The sequence below is a fragment of the Zeus faber genome (genome assembly GCF_960531495.2).
Source record: "Zeus faber genome assembly, chromosome: 18".
Taxonomy (NCBI): domain Eukaryota; kingdom Metazoa; phylum Chordata; class Actinopteri; order Zeiformes; family Zeidae; genus Zeus; species Zeus faber.
In genome coordinates this window covers 27,846,722-27,872,169 of record NC_137210.1, presented here as the reverse complement: position 1 = coordinate 27,872,169, position 25,448 = coordinate 27,846,722, and the positions used below count along the sequence as shown (strand labels likewise).

Below are 25,448 nucleotides of genomic sequence, written 5' to 3'. Positions count from 1 at the left end.
AATAATAATAATAATAATAATAATAATAATAATAATAATCAAATACAATAGGATACATAATAAAAATGTCAAATATATACAAAGACAAAAATACAAAACGGAAATAGTCAGATATTTAAGATATACAAACAAATGTACCAATTTTATTGATTAAAAACATATTAAACGTCTCCAGAATTAGAAACGACGACTTCGAACCTCTTCCGTGTTCACTAATGTATTTCAAAATAAAAGTAGTCACGGGATCGTTGAAAACCGTCTTTGTGTAGTTCCTAGTGCTGCCTTTACTTGATGTATTTTGATGGGTGTTTTTAAACTTCTAACTATTACTACATACCATAATAGTCCATATCCTTTATTTATATTTTGTAAATCCTACTTTGAATATCGCCCTTTTTGCTCTTATTTTATATTATTTACCAATTGAATTGCGTTTTTGGAATCAGTTAATTAGTTGTTGTGTATTGTGTCAGTTAGTACTTATCGTGCATAAACTCCGGGTCGTTGTAATGTCATTTCATTACATATATGTATGATCGTATGTATATTTATGTGACAAGTAAATAAACATCTTGAATCTTGAATTCGTTTACATGTTTTATTTTATTGTATTGCCTGTTTGTTTTAGCGTTTGAACCTTTACTTTGGTATTTACACGCCGGAAGAAGTTTTCCACCATTGTCATTGGTCAATGGGAAATTCGAACTTGTCAGAAGCAGAAACAGAGCGGAGCCGCACGAATGGACAAGGTTTTGTGTCCCACGCACAGTGAGTTTTACATTTATACAGCTTTTAGGAAGAGGGTCAGGTTAACGTTCATCAAGTAATTCCATAGTCTTCTTGTTAACCTCCCGGCTACTCTTTATTTATGTGTATACATGCAAACTTGCATTCCCCTCTTTTGTCAGCCTTTACTGTGTACACAGAGGTTGATGGTCATTGTTCGCTTAATTATGTGCGTGCTCATTGAGGTTGTGGGCTGATCATTTTTCTGTTCTGTCTACATCCTCTTGCCACCGTCAGGCAGCGTGTGCATGCTGAAAACCGGTGTCAAGGAGGGACCGAACAAGGGAAAAAGCTTCTACGTGTGCGTTGACAAGCATGGCTGTGATTTCACCCAAGTAGCAAAGTAAGATGACAGTGACATTACTTATCTCTATGTATTATTTTTATGTCATTTGAATATTGTCTGGTAGAGCAGTGAATAAGGAATTGTGGAATCCGACATACGCCGTGAATGATTAAATATTCTTGTCACCATAATCTTCTTTTGTCAGCATCCCGGCTTCTCACTGTCTGCATCATGAAGATGCCAAAGTGGAACTTCAAGCTCTCTCGTACAGTCGCGAGCAGCAGAAACACAGGTGTGTGTGTGTGTGTGTGTGTGTGTGTGTGTGTGTGTGTGTGTGTGTGTGTGTGTGTGTGTGTGTGTGTGTGTGTGTGCCCTGCTGGCCTATTAGCTATGTCTTGGTTCGGGTAACGGTGACACATGCCGTCCTGTTTCAGGGTGTACTACCGCTGTGTTATGGGGAAGAAAGCAGGTCAGAAGTGGTGTGGAAATGTGCCCTGGACAGCAGTAAGCCAGCACCTGACGGTCCACCTCAACATAAGCTTGCACACACACACAGGGTTTACTTAACCAGTAATTTAAGTCAGCGCTTTTTCTTTCTCAAATTAAATTCATACTATTCAAATGTTTAACCAAATGGCTGTCGTGTGTCTTCCTTGCAGCCAGAGAAGGAGATGCGAATCCCTCTGTCCAACAAGCACTTCCAGGACTCCCTCCTGCCGCCAGTGCGAAACCCCTTTAAAGCCCCCGGCAAGTCGGAGCAGGACTCTGAGTGGAGGAAAATGCAGTGTGCAGGAGGCGAGCGGGAGAAAGCGCAGAGTCTGAGCAATGGAGCTGGTTCCAATCAGAGAAAGACTGACAGGGGGGGCAAAGGAGGAGAGAAGAGGGAGGAAGAAGAGAGGCGTGAATCTGACTCGTCAGACTTGTATCAAGGCAAACCGCTTCCAGCCGGGATGAAGATTAAGAAGCGGGTTTCCGGTGAAGAGGAACGTCGCCCCAAGACAGAGGACAAGAAAGTGATGGCGGACAAGGCGAAAGAACAAACAACCAACCCGGAGGGCGGACGCGCGGGGGAAAGCGGTTCTGCTTCCAGCGTTACATCTCCAACCGCGGAGGGAACGCAGAAAACTGTCCAGGTCTCCCCCCAACAAGCACCCGGTGCCGAAACACACCCCCACCCAGCTGTAGACACAGACACCACTACGACACCACCAGGTCAAAAGCCCAAGGGTTCTACAGTCAACACCCAGTTTGGAGAGTTCAGTGATGATGATGAAGTCCAGTTGGTGTCAGTGACCCCTGGTAACCAGGCGACTCTGCCGGTGGCCCCCGTCCAGAAGACGCTAACCTCTTTCCCAGGCTTCCAACTGGCTTCCCAGGTCAAAGGTCACGAGGGCGACCCTAGGGGGCTGCACGACTTGCTCTCGACCCAGCTCAAACAGAAAAAGGTATTCAAAGCACTCACCTGATCTTGCCGGAAAATTGTGACAATCCACAAACATTACTTTCAGTCAGTTATCTTTGTTTCAAGTGTTTTTTCTGCCCTATGCACCTTTTGTTTGCGGAGTCTAAGAGGCAAACAGAAATTACATTTTTATTTTCTATTCTCAATGGTCAAAAAATGTCTCATCCTCAAATGGTGTATTTTTATTATTATCCTATTGTTACTATTATTAGTCTTGAACTTGAACTGTTTATTTAATGTTAAGCAGGCAAATCCTGTTTTTTTTTTATCCGACTTAACCTGGGGCTAAATATATCAAAATAAAAAAATGTTTTTCTCTGTGACTGTCGCTTTCCCAGGCCACTCTGTCGCTGGTGAATGTTTCTGCGTTACCTGACAACGGCGAGAGGCTGCGGACGCAGGTCAAAGAGCTGGAGGAGGCACTGGACTCCCTGAGCCTCGCCGCTGCCTCCCAACTTGGTAACCCCACCTCCTGCACCACCAGTTACACTACGGTGCTGGAACCGTTCACAGAAATCAGTTAAAAAAAAAAAAAAAAAAGACGTTACATTTTGCATCAAAGCATTGCGTTGCTGTCCCATGCCTGAATGACTTTCTACCTGTTCATAAACTTTCCCTCAATTGTCAGAAGTACAAGTTCCGCTTCAGCTTTGGTTGCTGTTGTCGTTGTTGGCCTGATATTTATGTTAAAATCTTTCACAGATTCACAGGACCAAGAGAAAGGTGCCGAGGCCCAGCCCAGCCAAAGTCCCATCAACCCGTTCAGTCGCAAGGGAGGCGCCATCCTCCTCCCTGCCCCCCCGGCACCGGGTACGGTCCAGCACCAGGCCTCAGGAGGTGCGCTGGACCTGGGGCTTAGCCAGGGCTACAGCCAGATGTATGGAGGTAAGCTGGGGAGCAGGGGACCCTCCCCCACCACCTCTACTCCGTATGTCATTTTTAAACATAAGACCCTCAGATTCATTGTTTGTAGTCAAGTACCAAATAACTATAGCAGTGCTAATAATATCGCCGTGGCCCCAGCCAATCCCCAGGCCCAGGGGTTCTACGGTGGCAGGATGACGGAGGCCCGATGGCTGGCGGTAAAGAACGCCACATGCGAGGCCATCGACCACCTCCACAACTCTCTGGAGTCCTGTCCCGGCCCGGATGAAGAGGTCCCCGACCCCCGTGGCATCAAGGTCCCAGGCCCCACACACCCACTTTGTTTATTCGTCATTCATTTATCAGTACCGAGTACTGTCAGGCCCAGTCACTCCAGAAATGGACAGTGGGAGTTTCCTGTGCTCTAGTGGTTCCAAAGCACCAAGCTGGTTTAGCAAGAAAATGCTTTGAAGCATATAATCAGTAAAAGATAAATTAAGTTAAGATAATGACACAAAATTCTCTAATTTCTAACAATTTAAAGTCTTCCAAAGTCTGGCTTACTTTGACACAGCTAAAATGTCAGTTTCCTCCTATTTGGATTCTCTACAAAGGTCAACACAGCAAGTAGTACAAGTACAGTACAAGATGTTGCAGCAGATTTGTTTCCTTGCTACGAGGAGCAAATCCACTGGTCACAACAATTCCACTGAAACAAGTTATATTTGGTACAAAAATAGCCCAGGTTTTGAATATGTAACCACAGCGGGTGGGCTTCAACAGCAGCAGCATCAGGGCAGGCATTTTGAATCATTTTAAACCAGAAATGTAAAAATGTGGTTGCTGTTTGGTTGCGCCGTGGCAGGTTTTTGGTACGAGAAGGGAGGCAATGCTCTCGGTGGAACTGAAGGCTGGGATTTCCTACTTTCCTCATTGGTTATTTTTAATTGCAGGCCTGAGTCTTTGGGGTGCGCAGGTTGATTGACCGTCTCTGACACTGATGTCCTCTCCTGATTGTCTGCTCAGGTGTCTCTGATGCCTCACCAGAGAAGGGCCTTGGTTTGGCTGCTGTGGAGGGAAACTCAGAAACCCTGCGGAGGAATTCTGGGTAAATATTAAAAAAAATTGTTTGTTTTTCTTGCTACATTGCGACAGGTAGTTTTATGTTGAACATATTTTCTGCTTATTTAAGTAGAATGTTCAGTACCAGGCCACAGTTAATGAGGGCAATTAACCACATTGAAGTATATGTTATATACAGTATAGTTCAAGTAAATCCGTGATATCGTGACCTTAACTGGCCTGTCATCGGTCATCACTGTCACATGAACAGTTTTTTTTTCCCTCTCCCTCCGTGTCAGCTGATGACATGGGTCTGGGGAAGACTCTGACCATGATTGCGCTCATTCTGGCCCAGGAGAAGAAATCCAAAGAGGAAGAGAAGGACGAGGAGGACCAGAAGCTGCAAAGCTGGATCTCTAAGAACGGTAGTCACGAGAATGACCCTTAACTCTGTCATTCTACTGTACTTTCATTTTATTACCTATCATTACATTGTTCATTTCCCCACAAGGATTCATAAAATGTTAACTTACAGACATTTCAATGAGCATCTCCAAAAATGAAGCTGCTAAAAGTATTGCTTACTTCAGCTCATCAATATCAACACAGAACCCACAAAAACACAGGTTGATACACCGTGTGTGTGTGTGTGTGTGTGTGTGTGTGTGTGTGTGTGTGTGTGTGTGTGTGTGTGTGTGTGTGTGTGTGTGTGTGTGTGTGTGTGTGTGTGTGTGTGTGTGTGTGTGTGTGTGTGTGTGTAGACTCCGCCCTGGTCGTCTCCAAGGGGACGCTGATCATTTGCCCCGCCTCCCTGATCCATCACTGGAAGAAGGAGATTGAGAGACACGTCAAGTCCGGAAGACTCAGCTGTTACCTGTACCACGGACCCAACCGACAGAAAAGTGCCAAAATGTACGACAGCCACACGTGCACAGACTACAGATGTGTGTGTATATAGGACATTTAAACATGAGCTTATTTGGGCTGTGGGGAAAATACCTCAAAAATCAAGTGACAATATACAATAGATAGACAATATAATAATTACTAAATTTGAATGGAAAAATGGGCATAATCTGCTCATTTACTGTCCAAATAACTCAGTTTGTAAAGCCTTTCGTACAAACAAATATCTTTGTTTAATACATGACTGAGAAGAAGCGTGCATGTTGATGTGAACAATTAGTCAACACTTATATTTAGAAGGGACAATAGGACTGGTTTAACGTTTTGGCGATGTGGCTGAACAGGAAGTGTGTTTGTCTCCGTCTGTGTCGTAGGTTGGCGGGCCATGATGTGGTGGTGACGACCTACAGCTTGGTCTCCAAGGAGATTCCTGTGAAGAAGGAGGAGGCTGAGAGGCCCAGCGAGGACTCGGACCTCGTGGTACGAGAGGAAATGTTTTCGGAGACTGGTTTGAAAAATAATAATAATGAAAAATATATGTTTCCTGTCCCAACGCTCAAGCGATATAAAAATAAACAAAAAACTTATGAAGGCAGAAACACACACATGTAAAACATTGTCATTAAAAATCACTTTCTTTACCATTAGTTAGTAGACTCATGAATGGAAGTTTGGGGATTTGTGATTGTTTTGAATGTGGTCGTTTGGCAGCCGGGCTCGGCGGCCCCCCTGCTGCGCGTGGCCTGGGACCGCGTGGTTCTGGACGAGGCTCACAACATCAAGAACCCCAAGGTACAGACCTCCATGGCCGTGTGCCGCCTGCGGGCCCGGGCGCGCTGGGCAGTGACGGGCACGCCCATCCAGAACAACTTGCTGGACATGTACTCGCTGCTCAAGTAAGACGACCGCTTTCCGTTCCCAAAGGAATCTGGGAAACTGAATTAAAATTTGTGATTAAATATAAGTTGGTTTTTGGCTTCTAATACACTGTATCGCCCCCCCCCTCTTGCTCTCCCCCCCCCCGTCTCCTTCTCTCTCTTCCTCTGTATCTCTCTCTCTATCTCCCTCGCTCCCTCTTTCTTTTTCTACCCTCTTTTTTCTCTCCCTTCGTCTCTAATGTACCTCTTTCACCCTTTCTTTTTCTCTTCCCCATCTGTCCCCCCTCTCGCTCTTTTTCTTTCTTTTTTCTTCCTCCCCTTCCTCTGCTCTCTCTCTCTCTCTCTCCCCCCCTCCCTCTTTTTATTTTCTCTCTTCCCCACCCCCAGGTTCCTGCGCTGCTCTCCTTTTGATGAGCTGAAGCTGTGGAAGGCTCAGGTGGACAACGGCTCCAAGAAGGGAGGGGAGCGGCTCAACATCCTGACCAGGAGCCTCCTGCTGAGACGCACCAAGGACCAGAATGACTCCTCCGGGAAGCCCCTGGTACACACACGCACGCGCGCGCACACTCACACACACACACACACGCACGCACACACACACACACACACACACACACACACACACACACACACACTACAACCTTAACGCATCTTAACCTTGGTCCTACTTTCAGGTGTCTCTTCCTGACCGCACGTGCACGCTGCATCGCCTCAGGCTCTCTGAGGACGAGCAGGCCGTCTACGATGTGGTGTTTGCTCAGTCCAGGTAAAGGTGCTGGAATGAAAATAAACATTATAATACACTATTTCAGTATTGGGGCATCACTTTAGAATGAGACGACAAAAGACTTGTTGGGGTTTTTTGTTTCATTGTCGTGGGTATTTCTATAAGCCGGCACTATGTAGCTCTTGACTGAAGCAATCACTCATTCTCTAGAATATAAATGGAAAAAAATAATTTTCCACCAAGAAAACTTGTTAATTGAACCATAATAATTAGCTAGACTGATTAGCTGCCTTGCTATTTCGGCTGATTAACTAGTTAAAATGACCACAATTCCTCCTCCTGTCAGAACTACTCTGCAGAACTACCTGAAGAGACATGAAGGAAGTGACCTCAACAAGGCGGATTCCTCCAGCAGCAACCCCTTCGATAAAGGTGACACTGAGCAAGGCAGCAACGCTGTGCTGATGCTGGATAGTATACACGGTTACATTTGTTAAAATCTGTGTGTGCGCGTTTGTCTCCAGTGGCCCAGGAGTTCGGCTTGTCCCAGTCGGACCCCACGGTGTCTCTTACACAGAAGCCCCAGCAGGCATCGAGCAGTATCCACATCCTGTCACTACTGCTCCGCCTCCGTCAGTGCTGCTGCCACCTATCCCTGCTCAAGAAGGTACACACACACACACCCGCAGATTTACCAGAACCTTTTGGCTCACTGTTACCCCTTTTCCCCCAACGCTAACCTGGTGCTGGTTTTGGACTGGTGCCTGTGCCCATTCGTAGTCGGTTCAACTTGCCAACCTTCTAAGAACCATTTTGTTTTTTCATGGGAAAAATGGGCTCGAGAGCCACGTCTTTACGTCGCTGCACGTACGTCGTTACGCGTGCATATGTATGCGCTTATGCACGCACCATATGCTCATTATTATTATTATTATTATTATTATTATTACTATCATTAATAATATAAGATATTATTATCATTACTTATGTTTGGCCTTCTTAAAATGATCTTTTTTGTCGCCATTTCCACCCTGCATGACCAATTTTTTTGTTTGTTTTTTTTGGGGGGGGGGTGGGGGGGGGGGGGGGGGTAGGAAATGAGATGGACAGAACATGAGCCAGAGCCCGCAGCTTGTGAGTTAGTTAAAGTGCCCTCTGACTCAATAAAATATGATATATCTTACTATACGTCCACTTGACAGCTCCAGATTATACGGACCACATTTTACGTCGATGAATTCCGTACTGCTGGAGTGGTAAAAGAAATGCCGGTTACAATGCTTTGCCCGGGCTTGCTTGACCCCACCCCCAGTCCTGATGTAAGCAGTTTTTGGTTCTAATCCAGCTTTGAAGTGGTATGGCTCTGGGACCAGTTTTCCCATTCAAGAGCCAGTTCCTTTGCTGTCTAAATGTGAAGAACCGGTTCCAGATTCGGCACCGGCTCTGGCCTTGGTGGAAAAGGGGTATCAGAGAACAAAGATCTGTCTTATTTCTGCTCTCTATTTACATCCATTACTTTTAGATATTTCATGTTCCATTACTTTTAATTATTTATAATTTGTAATGAATTAATAATTATAATTTAACTTTTTATTTTTTGTTTTAAGTCTCAAAAATCTCTAAAATTAAATTTGTGAAGTTTGCATCCGACAGTGACGATTATGTTCGTGTCAATGTCAGTTGTTTTTTTTGAATTAGGGTCGTCTTTATTTTCTCTCTGTGTCCCAGACCCTGGACCAGTCAGAGCTGGAAGGGGATGGGATCGTCCTCTCTCTGGAGGAGCAGCTCAACGCCCTGTCGCTCTCCCCGGGCCCCTTGCCAGCGGGCCCCGACCACCACAATACCGTCTCCCTCAATGGGAACCCCTTCCCCTCCCGGGTGTTTGAGGACAGCAGTCAGAGCACCAAGGTGTGAAACCTGCCTTGCTGGCGGCCTTGAAGTGACTTATGTTATTGATTGGAATTAAGTCAAAAGGCTCCACCACGACCACTAAATAGCAGCTGAAATATCTGGCTTTCGACACAGGCAGCTCCATATACGCTGCTCTAGAGAAAAATTAAGTGGAAATTCCCATCCATCGCCAATAGGTGGCAATATTTTGCCAAGAATTGTTCTTCCTGACTTCAACCTCAATCATCATCTCAAGTTCAAGTTCTTTGTCACATACCTATCATACAGTCATACGTACATGCAGTGAAATGTTGTGACACCCCGTGATTACGCACAATAAGCTCTATAAGCTCTAAAGAATACTAAAATTTGCGTAATCTACACAAGGGATGGCGCCACAATCACGATTCTGGGTTCTATAATTATATAATAGAATGAATTGTCTGCATTGTATTAAATACACATTTAAATGAAACTTAACTTACCTCCAGTACTTACCACACAGAGTGGAAGTGCTGGCTGTCACAAAGTCTCAAATGGTTTCCTAGCAACGCTGACATCCCATCATGAGCTTCTCTAGGGTGACGAGCCTGTCCAGGACTGAGGGACTTGACGTGGGGCTAGCCTTCACTTGTCCCTGCTGACAATGTTTACGTTTCAGAAAGCGGCATCCATGTACAAATCCACTCAACCCCCTGACAGTGAGATGAAGGTGTCTCCATTGTTCTTCATTATTAACATGATAGTCTCTCTCTCTCTCTCTCTCTCTCTCTCTCTCTCTCTCTCTCTCTCTCTCTCTCTCTCTCTCTCTCTCTCTCTCTCTCTCTCTCTCTCTCTCTCTCTCTCTCTCTCTCTCTCTCTGCAGATTTCTGCTGTTATCTCTGAGCTGAAGTCCATCAGGGAGAGGAATGCAGATCACAAGAGGTATGGAGGCTGATCACACAGGGTGCCTGCGTCTTTATCATTTCATCTTGGTTTATGAAGGACCTTAAAGCAACAATATGTAACTTTATTACCTTTAGACAACAGCTTCAAAATCATTTTTATGGTACACTGGCTTGTAATATGGAGAATGGCACCTCTTTCCTTCCCACTCACTCGCCTGTTCTTTCACTATGTAACCTACAAACTTGCGGCCCAAAATGTCCGGTAATAATGCTCATACAAAGTGTAGCCTCGCTCCGGCTCCCCGGCGGGGGGCGAGATGGGCCAGTCGTTGCGCCGGGCTCCCGCACGTCAAGCCAGCGCACGCCAGCCCTCACTTTCATTGCGCCACGGGGTTTGTTTCACCCTCTGACGAGCGCGTGCGAGCCAATCTGACGGGCCGAGCACATCTGGTACCCTACACCGGCAGCAGTCCCTCCCCGCGCCCCCTCTCCCCCGGCTCGCTGCAGCGAGTACTCAGCCCCCGGCTCCGGGAAGCAGCAAGGGGCGCTGTTACCTAGATGTACATGATATTTGCGTTTGTAATATAGACTGTTATTGAAACGTGACCGATAAGTTAATGCAACTTATCTGGCATTTGGCAACGTGGTATTTGGTGCCCCTACAGCTTCTGACTGCGATTGCACTTTACACCGCTGTCTGAAAACTCGGTCCGCTGTCTGAAAATAATGTATTTTGCAAGACAAATTTGAACCTTATTGGTCACGTTTCAATAAGTCTATTTTACAAATGCAGCTATAACGTACACCTCCTGGAGCTGTGGGCTGAGTGCTCGCCAGGAGCCTTGCTGCCGATGTAGGTACCAGATGTGCTCAGCCTGGCAGGTCAGCTCACAGACGCAAGTCATATATATGTGTGTGTGTGTGTGTGTGTGTGTGTGTGTGTGTATATGGGGTTTTTTCTACTTAATTTATGCAATATTTTCCTTATTTTTCCTCAGCGTGATTGTGTCCCAGTGGACCAGCATGCTGCGCATTGTAGCCGTTCACCTGCGCAGGATCGACCTAAGCTACGGAGTCATCGACGGGACCGTCAACCCCAAGCGCCGCATGGACCTGGTGGAGGAGTTCAACACCAACCCCAAGGGACCACAGGTAGACAAAGGGGTTTTGGTCATGTAGCTATAAGCAGATATCTGGATGCACAATGTCCTCTAGTAGAGAGCAGGTAGCTGGTCCTTCTATATGCTGTAGTTATAGTTTTCCTCTGTCCAAGGTGATGCTGGTTTCTCTGTGTGCTGGGGGCGTCGGACTCAATCTGATTGGAGGAAACCACCTCTTCCTCATCGACATGCACTGGTGAGACACACGCCGGGATCAGCACAGTCCCCACAAATCCTGATGTTTCCCTTAAGTCCGAGAAATCCTAATTCCATCAGGCAGTTTGATTCATTCATCATCAGATTTTAATTTAATTTTATTTTTTTTATTATTCTTCTCGCCACTGACAGGAACCCAGCCCTGGAGGACCAAGCATGCGACCGCATCTACAGAGTTGGGCAGCGTAGAGACGTCACCATCCACAGGTAAAATATTCACAACACTCAGCTGTGAACCTGTTGTCCAAATGCGCCGTACATGCCAGCCATCGATAGGTTTCTCCACTACCTTAGTGTGGAAAATTCACCCAAATCACAATGAAAACACAGTCGGAGTTCAGGAAATTTTCGAAAGTGCTTGCGTAACTTAGTATTTGCATATATAGATGTCCACGTATGCAAAGTCAACTGGGTTTAAGAAGAATATCGACAGACTGCCTGACCTTGGAGGGATGACACTAGACACTATTCACAGGCCTTCACAAAGCCTATGTATTCATGGCGTTTTTCATCGTGTGTGTGTGTGTGTGTGTGTGTGTGTGTGTGTGTGTGTGTGTGTGTGTGTGTGTGTGTGTGTGTGTGTGTGTGTGTGTGTGTGTGTGTGTGTGTGTGTGTGTGTGTGGTGTCGCGTCGCTGTCCAGGTTTGTGTGTGAGGGCACGGTGGAGGATAAGATCTCTACCCTCCAGGGGAGGAAGAAGGAGCTGGCCCAGAAGGTTCTCTCTGGAACCGGCAGCTCCTTCACCAAGCTCTCCCTGGCCGACCTCAGAGTCATCTTCGGCGTCTGAGCCCAGAGCCGCAGCGCAGTGTGCACTTCGGCTCCTCCCACGCCTGCAGACTGAGAGAGCTGCGATCAAAAGCACACCTTTGTTTTATTTCACTTCATGTGATTCATTAAGGCCGCTGTTCGAACGCCGAACTGTGTCTCCGGTGAAGAAGAAATCAGCGAATCAGAAGTTTGTTTTTTCTTGTTGTAATAAGCAGATTTTACCCTATTTGGCCAACTCTATGGTAATTAAAGAAATGGTGGAAAAACAACTAATTGCAGCACTGATGCAGAGTGAATACTGCTTTGTGTAGTAATACACATTTGCCAAATAATTTCATTTTTTTAATTAAATTTTAGTTCTTGTTTTATATATTTGTCACCTGATGGCGCTTTACAATGTCTTTCATCAACTCCCACTTTAATAAATATGTTTCGCTTTATCGTTTGTATTGTGTTGAAGTCTATCAGTTAATAGACCCTTTTTCGAGTGTAATCCCCTAAAGATCGCGACACTAGTGTTTAATTGCTTTTCAAGTCTTATGTTATGATCGAAGATGCTGAAAAATGTCTCTTAACAATTTGAAATCATTGAAAATATTATGTGGAGAATATATGTGAAGTCTGATAGCCTTAAAAAATATATATATATACACACACACACAGTATGCATTACATTTACAGGTTATTTAAATTGTATTTAGGTTTTATCTAGGCCGTTTTATCATTTACCATGCGCAGCAAATTTCAAAGTTCAAAATGTTACAATATCTGTATAGTCTATAAAAAAAACGTAGTTATTTTTTATTGTATTACCTCTCAGAGTTTCTGTTTTTGTCAAACACATTTGTTCATTACTACACTGATAAATCCCATTGATGTGTTCATTATATGGTGATAACTATGGAAGGTTGAATCGGGACATAATTCCTTCCACAATGACTACATAACTGTTTTGTATGAAATTGATCAAATAAATCAAGGCTGAAATGTGATGATTGACCCGTAGCTTTGTACTTGCGATAAAAATAAAACAAAACCGTTTGCACGCGTTTGAATAACATTACAAAACAGACACCATAACGCCAGACCGGGTGGATAATAGAGGATTAAACCGGGAAACTAGGGACATTTAAAGAAAAAAGGACAGAAAAACGAATGAATAAAAAAACCCACAAATTTATCAAAATCGATGTATGAATCACAAAATCAATACGACAAATTGCAGGCCTGGTGGGGGCAGGTAGTTCGCGTCTCTCCCGTCGGAACTTGAACGCAGCATCAGCGCCGTCCTCCATCTTTCCGCCTCCTGCCGCTAGCGGCTCAGTACCGAGCTGCGGTGCGGCGTGCGGCAGTCCACGCTCCCAGCCGCGGCGAAGCTAAGCTAAGCTCAGCGCCAGCTAACGAGGCCTGTGTCCCCCACCGACGGAGCCCTCACTCCCGGCGGCCATGGAGGCGGAGGCCGAGAGGGTCGAGCACGCGGACAGCGAGCAGGACGAGGTGGAGGATGTGTACGAAGTGGAGAGGATCATCGACATGCGAGTGGAAGAGGTAATGGCGGCTGAGACCGGGCTGGCTCCGGAGCGGGCGGCTGGTCCCAACATGGCCGGCGGAGCTCCCACTTGCGGCGCCCCGCATGCGAGACGACGTGCGCCGAGGCGTTGTTGGCGGCGGTGGTCTCTCGGTGTCGCTCATTTGGACAAATATGTCACGGTGTTCATTGAGTACTCGTATCCGACACCCCGTTAGGTGCGCTCCTTTACGAAGAGTCAAACTTTCCCGTGCGGGGGGCGACGAGGGTGGCAGCCCGGAGCATCACAACACCCCGTGTGCGGGGTGTCGAACGGTCCGGAGCGCGGCGCGGGGTGTGATTCCGCGCCAGGCGGGGACCCCTGGCACCGTGTTCGGCCACGGCTCTCACGAATCCAGTTGGAAGTTGTTGTATTTTCCGCGCCGACACCGCAGCGGCTGTGCTGCCGCGCTCCCGCGACGAGGGGGTAACAGAACCGGGATGGGACCAGAGCCCCGGCAGCGCGACGTGAACCCGAATGTGCATCAGGGGCAAACGGACGATTCCAAATGTGTTGTAGGCGCAGTGCAGTCGACATGGGATGAGTCCGATGGAAAGCAAAATGATGTAAACAGATGCAAGTCATGCAATGTATGCCAAAATATAAAAGTCCACCTGCCAACAAACCATGGTTTCCATAGATCGTATGCACCTCAATGGGCGAGGTGGTAAATTAAGTTTAAGTTCAGTTGGTTGTCAGCTTGACTCTAAAGTAGCTGGTGTGTTATTTGTTGTTCACTGTTAACTTGCAGTGTGGACTGTCTGAGAGTAGGAGAGTTAAACTGGTTGAACGAAATCTCAACATTCAGGTAGGAACTGAATAGTCACAGAGCAATAAAGTCACAATGAAGTGGTTATTGCATGTGATCAGGGAGGTTTGTTTTGTGCGTTTTGAAGTGGGCGCCTAACTTTAAAACACTGCATATCGGGCGTTAGATTAACAGTGACATTCGTCCCAGGAATGCAGTGCTGCTTTTATGGGATTTTCACAACCCGCTTCTCTGTTTGTCGCTTGGTTTTTGGCAGAGAGACCCGCGTTGTGTTTTCGGGTTAAGCTTAGTTTAGCACCCCTCCCCACATCTGAGTGAAGGCCGTCGTTTCAACCTCAAAAGATCTCAGAAACAGTCGTCCTTTTAAACCCTGTCCGATTGATGAGGTTGAATGTTTATTTCGCGGCGGAGGGCCGTGCAGGGGTCGGAGGGGTGAGCACACACTAGGATGGTTTGTCATGCTTTACAGGTGGATGCTGAGCCACAGGGCTCTCACGTTTACACTTGCTGACCAAACCTCAAGTCCTGCGTGTGAGCGCACATTGTAATTCACCGGGAAGTTGGTGGTGGTGCGGCAGTTGAATTTCCTCTCACGCCGAGGTGACAAGGAGCCCTTGGTGTTATTTGGATCCCTGATGGTACTTCTAATCGCCACTGAGTACGCTGTCTCTCCATCAAACTCCTGGTGGATAATTTCATTAATGTCAAGTCTTAAATTGGCTTACTATTCAATGTAGATGGTGAGTAAGGTCTTCTGTACTGGCTGTGCTATCTACCAATGTCTTGTGATTTTTACTATTCAGACGTCGGTTAGAGAAAAGGCCAAATCGTTGACGAAGTTGGGGTGGCGTTGAGCCAGAAACTGCTTGGTGTAGTGGCTGTCGGCTACACCTGTTTTATCTTCCCTCAGAAAGTAGCAGGAAGTCTCCCAGGTCTGCTGGCAGCACTCAAGCTGCTCTCAACTGAATGCGTGCACTTGTATTTGTGCGCAGGCAGTGTGTGGGCGTGGGCCCAGTGCACACAGTGCCTCAGCAACTGGCCAAATAAACACGGAGCACGTGCACGAATGACAACGCGCCAGAAATAACCTTTTGTCAATTGAGTTTCACAACAGCAGCGGCTCACTTTATTGGTTGGAGGATGTTTCACAGGCGGTGGCGGGGGGCTTTTCACTTGGTGTGTGAGAGAAAGTGCCCCTCTGCACTAGTTTTGGTTAAAGGAAAGCTGGGCCCTTTGACTGTAATACCACATGAAGGGCTCTGATCACTCAAATTTAGGGGGTAGTTTGTGATTTATTGTGACTGAGTTATGATGTGCGATCAGCCATAGTTTACAGTTTGAGCTTGAATAAAAGTGCATGAACGGGATGACACTTGGTTGGCATTGAAGAAAGGTGCATTTACACTTTTTTTTTTTTTTTTTTTTTGTGCAAGTTTCAAACTGAAATCACACAGAATGCGCATTCTCACTGTTCACTCCAGAAAACGGTGTACCTGGTCATGCGTGTGTTTAAAGTATTTGAATGACTGAAGTTCATACTTCGTTCTGAAGTTTGTGCACTCTATTAGCAGTCATTTATTATGTGAAAGACGTGTGCTGTATATCCATCCTACCGCCCAATGAGGAGAGAACCAACAGTGGCAGCTGCTGTGTGATCTGTCCACCCATTTCCGCCTGACGCGTGGCGCTTCAAACAGCAGCCGTTAATGACATTTATTCGATTTTATACAAGCACGCCTGGCACATGCCTGGCACACGCTGTTGTCTTGTGTAGTTTTGTCGCTTTTGCCTTGCTGCGTGTGTCTGAATAAGGAGAATAACATCTCGTTTCTGAGAATTACCAATCAGACACCAAGATGTTACCGAGCAGCAAACCGTTGGGAGTCGTTCAGGGCAAGACCACACATTTCAATGGCAGTTCAAGGTCTTTTCAACATACTAATGGAAGAGTGAGATGCTCTTTGATAAATCTAAGGGGGAGCAGGGCTTACTTATACTGTTCGTACCAAAATGAGCGGGTCAACCCATTTTTAATTTTTAATTTTTTTTAAATAGGTGATTGACACCTTTCCCATTGCCAGGAGTAATGCCGTTTTTTTTCTGGTGCGTCACATTCGACGTCACAAACACACCGGAAAAGTCACGTGTCATGGTTCGGGTGTGATTGTGAACAAAGCAGTAGCGGGAGAGCAACTTAAACAAACGACATAAAACTTGAAAAATAATATTTTGAGCCATTCCAACGAATCGGATCGTTCGTGAACGACCCGACACGACAGTAGAAGCAGCGTGGATACTCATGTTGCCGGTGCGCACCCACGCCCGGATACTCCATGCTGTTCGCACCAGTCCTTTGGCGGCGGGGACCGGGGACCGGCGGGGAGCCTGGGGGTTCTCCGCTGTGCCCCCCACAGTGCAATCCTCACACTCACAACATTTCATGGTCCCCCATGCGGGGGGAAAAAGTCAATGACTTCTGATTTAGATTTTTGGATTCTAAACGGGATATGAGATGATGGAGTGATACACATGGATATTCCTATTTATTACCACGCAAGCGTCCGGAACTTCAACTTGCGTCGCATCCCGCAGGTAAAGAGGCCAAAAAGTAGCGAGTGGACCCGGGTGTCCTATTCATATCAGAGCCGATCGGAGGTGGAGCCGATTAAAACCTGTGTCTATTGCAGGGGCATTTGACCCAGGACTGAAACCCGGGATTTTCCTTTCCCACCGGTGACAAATGCCGGATGCTAGCGGGTGTGATCGGGTTTTTGGTGCAGTGGGAAAGGGGTATTTGTTACAAGGGCAAATATTCAATTTGTTTATTAATACAAATTGTGATTATTCATGTTATAACATTATTTGGCCTTTTAAATATAGCTGGTGGCATTCCGCTATAAATTAGACATTAGCTATCTTTACCACGACGTTCTAAATACACAACTTGTTTATTTCATGGTTTGTAAACAATTCTATATTGCTGTGTCTTTGGATAATTAGGACGCTCAGTTGAGTAATTAAGAATTTGCCGATTCAAATTACCTCGCACACTAATAAAAATGTTGCTGGACGTCCCGGCCTGAATGGGCGCACGTGCCCAATGATTTAAAGTCTGTGATGCTCTGTGCCCTCAGGGGGAAGTGCTGTACAGAGTCCGCTGGAAGAACTACTGCTCCGACGATGACACCTGGGAGCCGGAGGCCCATCTGGAGGACTGCCGTGAGGTCCTGCTGTCCTTCAAAAAGAACAAGACCGATCTCAAGGTCAAGAAAGAGGCGGAGGCGAAGAAGACGGTGGTGAGTGCTTTTTGTCTGGTCAGGTATCAGAGCAGTTTACATGAGCACAGTATCGCATCTGATAATAGTATTGGTATCGGTACCCTATATCCCTAATTAAAGAAATATTTACAGTATCAGTCATTCTTGAGATCTGGGACAAAACATGGCAGATAAATAAAAAAAAAAAATTGTTGAAAGTTATTGATTCCGAGACAGCTTTGCACAGCAAAGTAAAGTTATTTAAAATAATTTATTTTTTATTTTAGGACAAAGTGTAGTGTATTTTAAATCATAAGAATTTGAACGTTAATGAAACGTAATAATTAAACACTCAATGTTTTTGTCAATTGAAATTGTCCGTAGTTTTTGTCAACACCACCGGATATTTCTAAAAATATGATTTAAAAACGGGGAATGTTGTGGTCAGCTAAAACTTTGAGGACCCCTTTAACACTTCCTGATTGTTCCCCATGCAACAATAGCGCGCTAGTTCTGGTAAGGTCAAATATAAAACAACAATGACTTGGATTGAATGAAAAAGAGGCGTAAGAGCAGGGCTTGGAGAACAGGACGAGAGCCCAGGAAGAGCCACGGCAGCTGGACAGAGTGCCAGCGTTTCACTCCATCAACATAAAAATAATGTCCCAGCTCAGTTCATATGTTCTTTGCTGAACATTTTAAATACCCTTTAATTTGAAATAAGTTTGCTTTCAAATATCAAACTCTTTGATTGTTTATATACTTTTATTTATATATATATATATATATATATGTTTGGTTTAGAAATTGAATAGCACTTTTTTTCCAGACACAAAAGGAAAGTTGAGTCGTATTGACGTTGTCTTGTTTGCTACATGATTTTTACCAAATATGAAATAGGGTTTGATTTTTCATAAATGTTTTCAATTATATGTTAAGATTTTGGCAAAGCTTGGTGAGTTTTGAATAATTAAAGTTGTTAATTTTCCTGTGACGTCCAGTTATGTCACCTCAGACAGATGGTCTTTGTTTAAAAAGAAAATAAAGAAACTGCTTGTACCCTGTTGCCTGAAAAGTGTTTTTCAAATAAATCGTTATCTTTTTAAAATATTATTTTACTTCATAGTTTAAATATGAAGGCAGATAAGTTATAAAACCCTCAATGGAGGGACGTCATTTAAGGTAGCATGAAAATAACAACAAAAGCTAATGTGATTAATTTCACAACAAATATGGTTAATAAAGAAATGGCACAGATTCTTATATCTGTGCTGAGCAAAATAAATAAAAATACTTGTTTCGTTTGTGTAATGTAGTACTGATTTAAAAAAAACAAACATGCAATTCCTAAATGTTATAACTAGGAGGTTGTCCTTGATCATTGTTTGTAGCCAGCCAACATCTGGCCTTATAAGAATATGCAGTATTTGTAGTTTTTACATATAATCAAGGTCATTAAAAGTGTGTGTGTGTGTGTGTGTGTGTGTGTGTGTGGTGTCGCCGTGTGTGTGATATTACCTTTCCCCTCCGACCACCAGAAGCTGCCCACCAAGACCGACGTGTTTGACGCCGACTCGGAGAGCGACAGCGACAAGGACCGGCCCAGCGCGGAGGCACCCATCAAGAAGAAGAAAAAGCCGCGGGTGGACGAGGAATCCTACACAAAGGAGAAGATGAAGAAGAAGAAAGAGAAGTGGAGGGACGAGTTGACGAAGCCTTTACCTGCGCCCGAGACGGACGAGGAGGACGGGCCTCCGCCGAGCCCTCCCTTGCTGCCCAAGGAGCGACGAATGGAGCCCAAGAAGAGGCTGGCTGACTCTGACGAGGAAGAGGATGAAGACGAGCACGCCCCCCTGAAGAAGCACAAGAAGGACAAGAGCAGGGAGGCGGGCAAGCACAGGAAGGAAAGAGGCGAGGAGGGGCGGAAGAAGAAAGGGAAGAAGGAGCGGAGGGTGGAGTCATCAGAAGACGAGGCCACCGCGCCCCTGGAGAAGGACATCGCCGACAGGCCGCCGGAGTCCAGGATGGAGGACGCGGCCGAGCCCGCCGGCAAGTCGTCGGAGCGGGCGCGGCTTGAGGACAAACCCAAGCAGAAGAAGGCAAAGTCCGAGCTGAAGCTGCAGGGCTTCAAGGACCTGATCCAGGACAAGAAAGGCAGGAAGCCCGAAGCCTCCACGCCGCCGCACCGGGACGGCGGCGTGCACAAACTCAAGCTGAGCTCCAAGGCCCGCGACGACACCACGCCGCTGTCGTCCGACTCCAGCGACGGCTCCACCCTGCACAAGAAGTCCAAGAGCAAAGGGCAGGACGGCACCTCGGCCCCGCCCAAAGCCCCGTCCTCGTCCGCCTCCTCCTCCTCTGCCTCCTCCTCCTCCCTGGCGCCCGCCGGCAGCAGCAAGGTGAGGGAGGAGGAGGTCTCCAAGGAGGAGGCGGCGGGATCCACCAACCTGTTTGAGAAGTTTCTGCTGAACTGCGAGGCCAAAGACAGAGTTCCCCGCCGGCACGCCGCGCACCCTCCCGTCCCCCTGGAGGCCAGCAACAGCAGCAGCAAGTCCTCAAAGGTATGTCATGACCCAAACCAATTATTAAATGACAAAATTATAGTTTTGTCTATTTTATGCCGATCAACAAATAGATTATTCCACAGCTGAACATTTTAACGCAGAATCCCCAAAATAGTTTATTGTTATTTTTGTTCATGTGTCGCGTATTTTTCCTGCAGCCGGTTGGGAAGGTTGAGAAGAAGGCCAAGACGACCAAAGAGTCTCCGGTTCAGAAAGCAGATTTTGACAGGACGGAGAAATCCAAGCAGTCGGAAGGTGAGGAGCGTCCAGAGCACTTTACAGAGCCAATCATTTCATAATTACAATAAATATATGAAAACATCAATTATAACAACATTCATATTGCAGATGTGGTTTGTAGTTTACAAACTACCGCAATCACTTCATAAACCGGAGAAAATGTAATGAGGAACCGGCTTAATCACACTAATTATTAAAAACCAACTGTAGTGTAAAGATAATTAGGTCACTTTTACTATAACATTTTCATGTCCCATTTTTTTGTGTCATTTTAAGAATGGGACGTGGGTTTGTAACCACCGTGAAGGGCAGCAGGAATCGATTACTTCGATTGGTTAATCAATTGGTCAGTTAATGTTCAATTAAAAATAAATGTTCCAGATTCTAAACCTAAATGGGATAAAGTGTCTTCTCAGCTTACATAAAAATGACATAGTTTCATGAATTTGCACAATCATGAACAAATTGAAGTCAATTTGACAAGGACAGTATTGGGGTAGCTTGCGTAACTGTGTTTATCAGATCGTATACACCATTTCTTGATGCGTGGAGGCGCTTTAAGGTTTCCGCTGTTCCTCTTCCAGCCCCGAGAAGTGGTCAGAGTCACGGCTTCAGCCTGGACAGTGAGGAGCGAGAGGGGTTAGACTCCGCTCCCAGGCCCAGGTTCGGGGAGGAGCGACGGGAGCGCTCTGAGGAAGCACAGCGCTCCGGCTGGGAGAGGAGAACCTCCACAGACGACAAGAGGTGGAAGAAGAGGGAGGACAGCGAGCCCAGACTCTTCATCGCTTGCGACGACAATCTGGACCCCCAGGACCCCCTGGAGGGTGGCGACAAGTCCGGTAAGCTGCATTGTGGGTTCGTCTGCTGCTTTGTTCCCGAAAAAGGCTTTTTGCATTGACGGGACCAGAGTGTTTTCGGTGGGAATGTGAAAGTGCACGGCATCTGACATGGTGTAATTACTTCCCGTAGAAAAACAGGCACAAAAATGTCCCGTCTAACCAAATTATATCAGTTTAATTAGTTCTGACACGCTTTACAGATAAGCGCTTAGATTCCGGGGAGGAGCCTGTGTTGAGGAGAACAATGAACTTGTGGAAAAGCTTGTTTAGCTAGAGGTGTGTGTGTGTGTGTGTGTGTGTGTGTGTGTGTGTGTGTGTGTGTGTGTGTGTGTGTGTGTGTGTGTGTGTGTGTGTGTGTGTGTGTGTGTGTGTGTGTGTGTGTGTGTGTGTGTTAATGAAAATTTATATTTGAATAATCCACTCACCTGGACACCTTCCCTCCAATCAGATTAACTTATGTCAATTATAACAACCCCCCAATGAACCTGAACCCCCCTCTCCCCTCCCTCCACAGTCATACAGAGTTACACTAGTTATTTGTGGCTGACTACTAGAAAAACATTTTTTACACTTTTTAAACGTTTCCCTTATTTTTTCTTTTACCGTATTTTCACGACCATAAGGCGCACCGTACTAAAAGGCGCAGTCTCAGTTATGTGTGCCATTACTGTATTTAACACACACATAAGGCGCACCGGATTATAGGGCGCGGGTTTTATATACCGGTACATATCCTCTACTACGTTTAAATACCTCTACTGCGTATTTAAAAATAGAGCGGGAGCAAAACTGAGTATGTTTGTGCTTTATTCATGTATTTATTACAAAGTATTAATCAAACCCATCAAAGTCATCATCCTCTGTTTTAATTAAACAGCTGCGCTAAATCAGACATGCCAGTTTCCCCTTCTTCGCTGTCAGAGTCACTTTCCGTGCCGTGCGGCTCCTCGGAAATGATGCCGGCTTTTGCGAAAGCTCGAACATCAGTGCCAGCAGACACGTTAGCCCAAGCATCTACAATCCATCCGCAAACTGTGGCGTAACTTGCCCGGCGCTGCCTTCCACTTTTCGTGAAACTGTGGTCTCCATCGGTCATCCATCGCTCCCACGCCGCTCGCAGCCTTACTTTGAACGGCCGGTTCACACCAATGTCGAGCGGTTGAAGTTCCTTTGTCAGACCTCCCGGGATAACAGCAAGCACAGCGTTCATTTGTTTCACCTTGTTTTTCACATCGGCTGTGAGATGGGCACGCATGGAGTCACAGATTAACAGCGATGGTGATGCGTGGAAAAAACCACCTGGTCTCCTTACATACACCTCCCTCAGCCACTCTTTCATCATCTCCTCATCCATCCAGCCCTTTTCATTTGCCTTAATAACGACTCCAGCTGGAAAAGTCTCTTTAGGCAAAGTCTTTCTCTTAAAAATCACCATAGGCGGCAGTTTCTGTCCATTTGCGTGGCAGCCAAGCACAACAGTAAACGACGCCTTTTCATACCCCGTTGTGCGTATCGCTACCGTGCTGGTCCCCTTCTTCTCCACCGTGTGATTCACCAGGATGTCGAAAGTGAGCGGCACCTCGTCCATGTTGGTGATGTGGCTTGGCTGGATGCGTTTGTCGGCGATGTGTTTGCTGCAGTAGGAGTGGAAGCTCGCCAGCTTTTCATTATAATCCGCCGGACGTTGCTGCGCTACTGTAGTCCTGGTCCGGATGGAAAAATGGCACCGTTTCATAAAACGAAAGCACCACGACGGACCTCCTTGAAAATGTTCAATTTTCATTTCTTCCGCTAGCGTTACTGCTTTTAGTCGAACAGTGACCGTCGAAACGCCCACCCCACTCGTTCTTTGCTCGATGATCCACCGCTCGAGTCTTTCCTCCACACATAGGGCGCACCGCACTATAGGGCACGCCGCACATTTTGAGGAAAAAAAAATATGTTTATATGCGCCTTATAGTCGCGAAAATACGGTACATGTTTCATAAATATGAAGATACCGAAACTGCACCGTTACTGTGGCCCCAAAAGTGTGATACATACCGAACCGTGAGCCCACTGTACTGATGTGACTGACGTGGGCAGGGCTTTTCACTTGATATTTTATTCTTTTGTCCTTTTTGTAAATGTAAACGCATTCCGTTCCATCTCACCCAGTCCCGTGTACCTCCTGCGGCATTCCAGCCAGTTGTAACACGCAGACTGAAGGAGCCGAAAACAGTCCAAAACCTATTCCATGTTTGTGTCCTCACACATGTAGTGCCTTGCAGCTGCAGATAAACGGGTCTGAATCCACTTCTTAATGTCTCTGAGGGACATGCGGTGTCTTATCTGTCTGAATGGAACTTCCACACAGAGTGATTTCCTTCCACAGAGACACTAAGGCAGGGCTCTGGGTACAACAGGAAGTAAACAAACACCTTCTCATTTTTAGGATAAAGTCATCACACACAACAAGTGGATCCTTGCATTATTATTTCTGCATCACCAGGACTCATTGTTATTTTGTTTGAGATTTCCACATTTTTATTTGTATGATAAAGTCACAACACATCAACAAGTGTATCGACTTGTGGTTGAGTGGTAACGTTTTTCAAAATATGTGACACGAGCAGCCAATCGCAATGAGCAGAGAAAAAAAACATGTGACACAAACAGCCAATCGTACAGCAGGAGCACCGGTGCTTCCTCCGCTCTCTCCCTGCCCGCGGTGCTCTCTGGCTGCAGCTCGCAGCGGGGATGGGGCCCCCGGAGCTGATGCGGTGGGCCTTCCTCAAACGCCAACTTGAACCCAAACCCTAACCCTCCTCCCAACGGGAGCCCGGCACGACACCCACCCCCGTGAAAGGAGAGCGGTTAAGGGGAGAATCCGCCATTCCCGCATATAATCACAGAGCGCAGATTCGGGACCTCGGATTATGGAACCTCGGAAACCTGTAATACGTACCTAAGATGAATGAACTGGACCCTGTGTATTGCTGCCTGCAGCTATATTTATCACTATTTATTTATTTATTTATTTATCTATTTATTTAATTATTTATTTACGCACGCACGCACGCACGCACGCTGCCTTAACGCCAACTGCTGTGAACTCTTAAGTGTTTAGGACAGCTTTCATCCTCTCCTAAATCCTGGTGGAGATCAGAGTAGTTTCTAGGCTTGGGCAGATTTACGATTAACTCGTCTTATCAGCGATCGACTCCACTGATCGCGATTTACTTTGATGACAGACGATTAAAATAAATAAAAATAACGAAATAATGTATCTGCCTGGAAAAATCTGGACATTGAAATGTTGTAAGTTTACAGTGTTCTGAAACTGGGCAGGGGGTGGGGTTGGCGGAGGCTTCATTTTGTTTCCTTAGTTTCTAACTTGTATTGAAAATAAAAAACGTAAGCCTAACTCAGAGAACTGGAGTAGAGATTTATTTTTTATTTTTTTATTTTATTTTTTTCTCGTCCAGACAGCGGAGAGCGCCGGCTCCCCTGCCTGTCTTTTTATTTTAGATCGATTTATTTTTGTTTGTTTCCTAAATGTATGAAACAACATTTTTTTAAAACATGACAGTTCCGTTCTGTCTCGTTCCAAAACAACCGGGGTAGTGTCGGGGCAGTGGAGACGCACTCTCTTCCCCGTTGCTTTCCGTTGCTAGGGAACTTCATTTAAAAACCGGATGTTTTTGTTGAAATACTGTACTTGTAAAAAGTCCTGCACTTAAATTGGCGATCGCAGCCCCCCAGCGATCTGTGGTTGGAATTTTGCACCATCGCCCAAGCCTAGTAATTTCCTGATTAAGACAGTGGATAAAATGCTTTGAATGCAAGGAGAGCCAAACTTGAGAATTTGTTGAGCGTGATGACCAATTTCTCACTCTGTGCCGCGTGATAGATACAGGCCCAAATGATTAACGTCTGTGGGAACAAATGAGTTTGTTTCGCTTACTAAGGATCTGAATTTCCCCTTCATCTTTTCAACTAGACAAGGGCCCAGCCACTCTGAGTCTGGGAATGGATCTCAACCTGGACTGGATGACGCTGGAGGACTTCCAGAAGCATCTCAACGGAGAGGACGAGATACTGACGGGTCCACCCTTATCTCCAAGTGAGTGGATGTGGCGACGCCGCCGTGTTTTTGAGGGGAATTGAACCCCGCGCACAGCAAATCCTTTAAATCACTCAGCTGGGTTTCCACGGGGTCACAGGATCACTGGACAGTCAGGGGAGTTAGAAAATAAAATTACACCAACAGAATGTCATGGAATTTCAATTTGTTTTTTGTTTTTCCCTTGGTCATGGAAAATCATGGAAGTTTGTCAA

At 45.9% G+C, this 25,448-nt stretch overlaps 3 protein-coding genes across 5 annotated transcripts in view; all 3 read left to right on the top strand.

The window, feature by feature from the left end:
- Positions 1–740: 740 nt before the first annotated feature.
- On the top strand, positions 741–2,033 carry LOC307243976 (transcription termination factor 2-like; the record flags this gene model as incomplete). Its single annotated transcript, XM_080018947.1, has 6 exons — positions 741–768; positions 1,024–1,129; positions 1,278–1,364; positions 1,507–1,576; positions 1,732–1,970; positions 2,018–2,033. The coding sequence occupies 6 exons, from the start codon at positions 741–743 to the stop codon at positions 2,031–2,033; spliced, it is 546 nt and encodes a 181-aa protein (XP_079875073.1).
- A 27-nt stretch (positions 2,034–2,060) lies between these two features.
- ttf2 (transcription termination factor, RNA polymerase II) lies at positions 2,061–12,756 on the top strand. The gene is made up of 19 exons (XM_080019416.1): positions 2,061–2,517; positions 2,873–2,993; positions 3,237–3,419; positions 3,558–3,715; positions 4,425–4,506; positions 4,760–4,885; positions 5,222–5,372; positions 5,741–5,846; positions 6,078–6,262; positions 6,632–6,785; positions 6,919–7,010; positions 7,318–7,445; positions 7,496–7,638; positions 8,700–8,879; positions 9,727–9,785; positions 10,747–10,900; positions 11,022–11,104; positions 11,257–11,331; positions 11,766–12,756. Exons 1-19 carry the CDS (start codon positions 2,089–2,091, stop codon positions 11,908–11,910), a joined length of 2,754 nt encoding a protein of 917 aa, XP_079875542.1. The 5' UTR covers positions 2,061–2,088; the 3' UTR covers positions 11,911–12,756.
- A 580-nt stretch (positions 12,757–13,336) lies between these two features.
- Positions 13,337–25,448, top strand: part of mphosph8 (M-phase phosphoprotein 8) — a 29,925-nt gene continuing 17,813 nt past the window's right edge. For 2 of the 3 annotated variants that reach the window (XM_080018621.1, XM_080018623.1), the window contains exons 1-6: positions 13,337–13,439; positions 17,363–17,524; positions 19,024–20,046; positions 20,208–20,304; positions 20,874–21,128; positions 25,111–25,233. In XM_080018621.1, the coding sequence (XP_079874747.1) occupies positions 13,338–13,439; positions 17,363–17,524; positions 19,024–20,046; positions 20,208–20,304; positions 20,874–21,128; positions 25,111–25,233 (1,762 nt within the window). In that variant the 5' untranslated portion in view covers position 13,337. The remainder of the gene's footprint in view (positions 13,440–17,362; positions 17,525–19,023; positions 20,047–20,207; positions 20,305–20,873; positions 21,129–25,110; positions 25,234–25,448) is intronic. The other variant, XM_080018622.1, reaches the window with a different exon arrangement.

Coding starts and splice junctions, on each gene's coding strand:
- ttf2 (XM_080019416.1), top strand. CDS start 2,089: ATGGCGGACAAGGCGAAAGAACAAACAACCAACCCGGAGGGCGGACGC. Junction 3,716..4,424: donor CCGACCCCCGTGGCATCAAG/GTCCCAGGCCCC, acceptor TTGTCTGCTCAG/GTGTCTCTGATGCCTCACCA. Junction 6,263..6,631: donor GACATGTACTCGCTGCTCAA/GTAAGACGACCG, acceptor CCCCACCCCCAG/GTTCCTGCGCTGCTCTCCTT.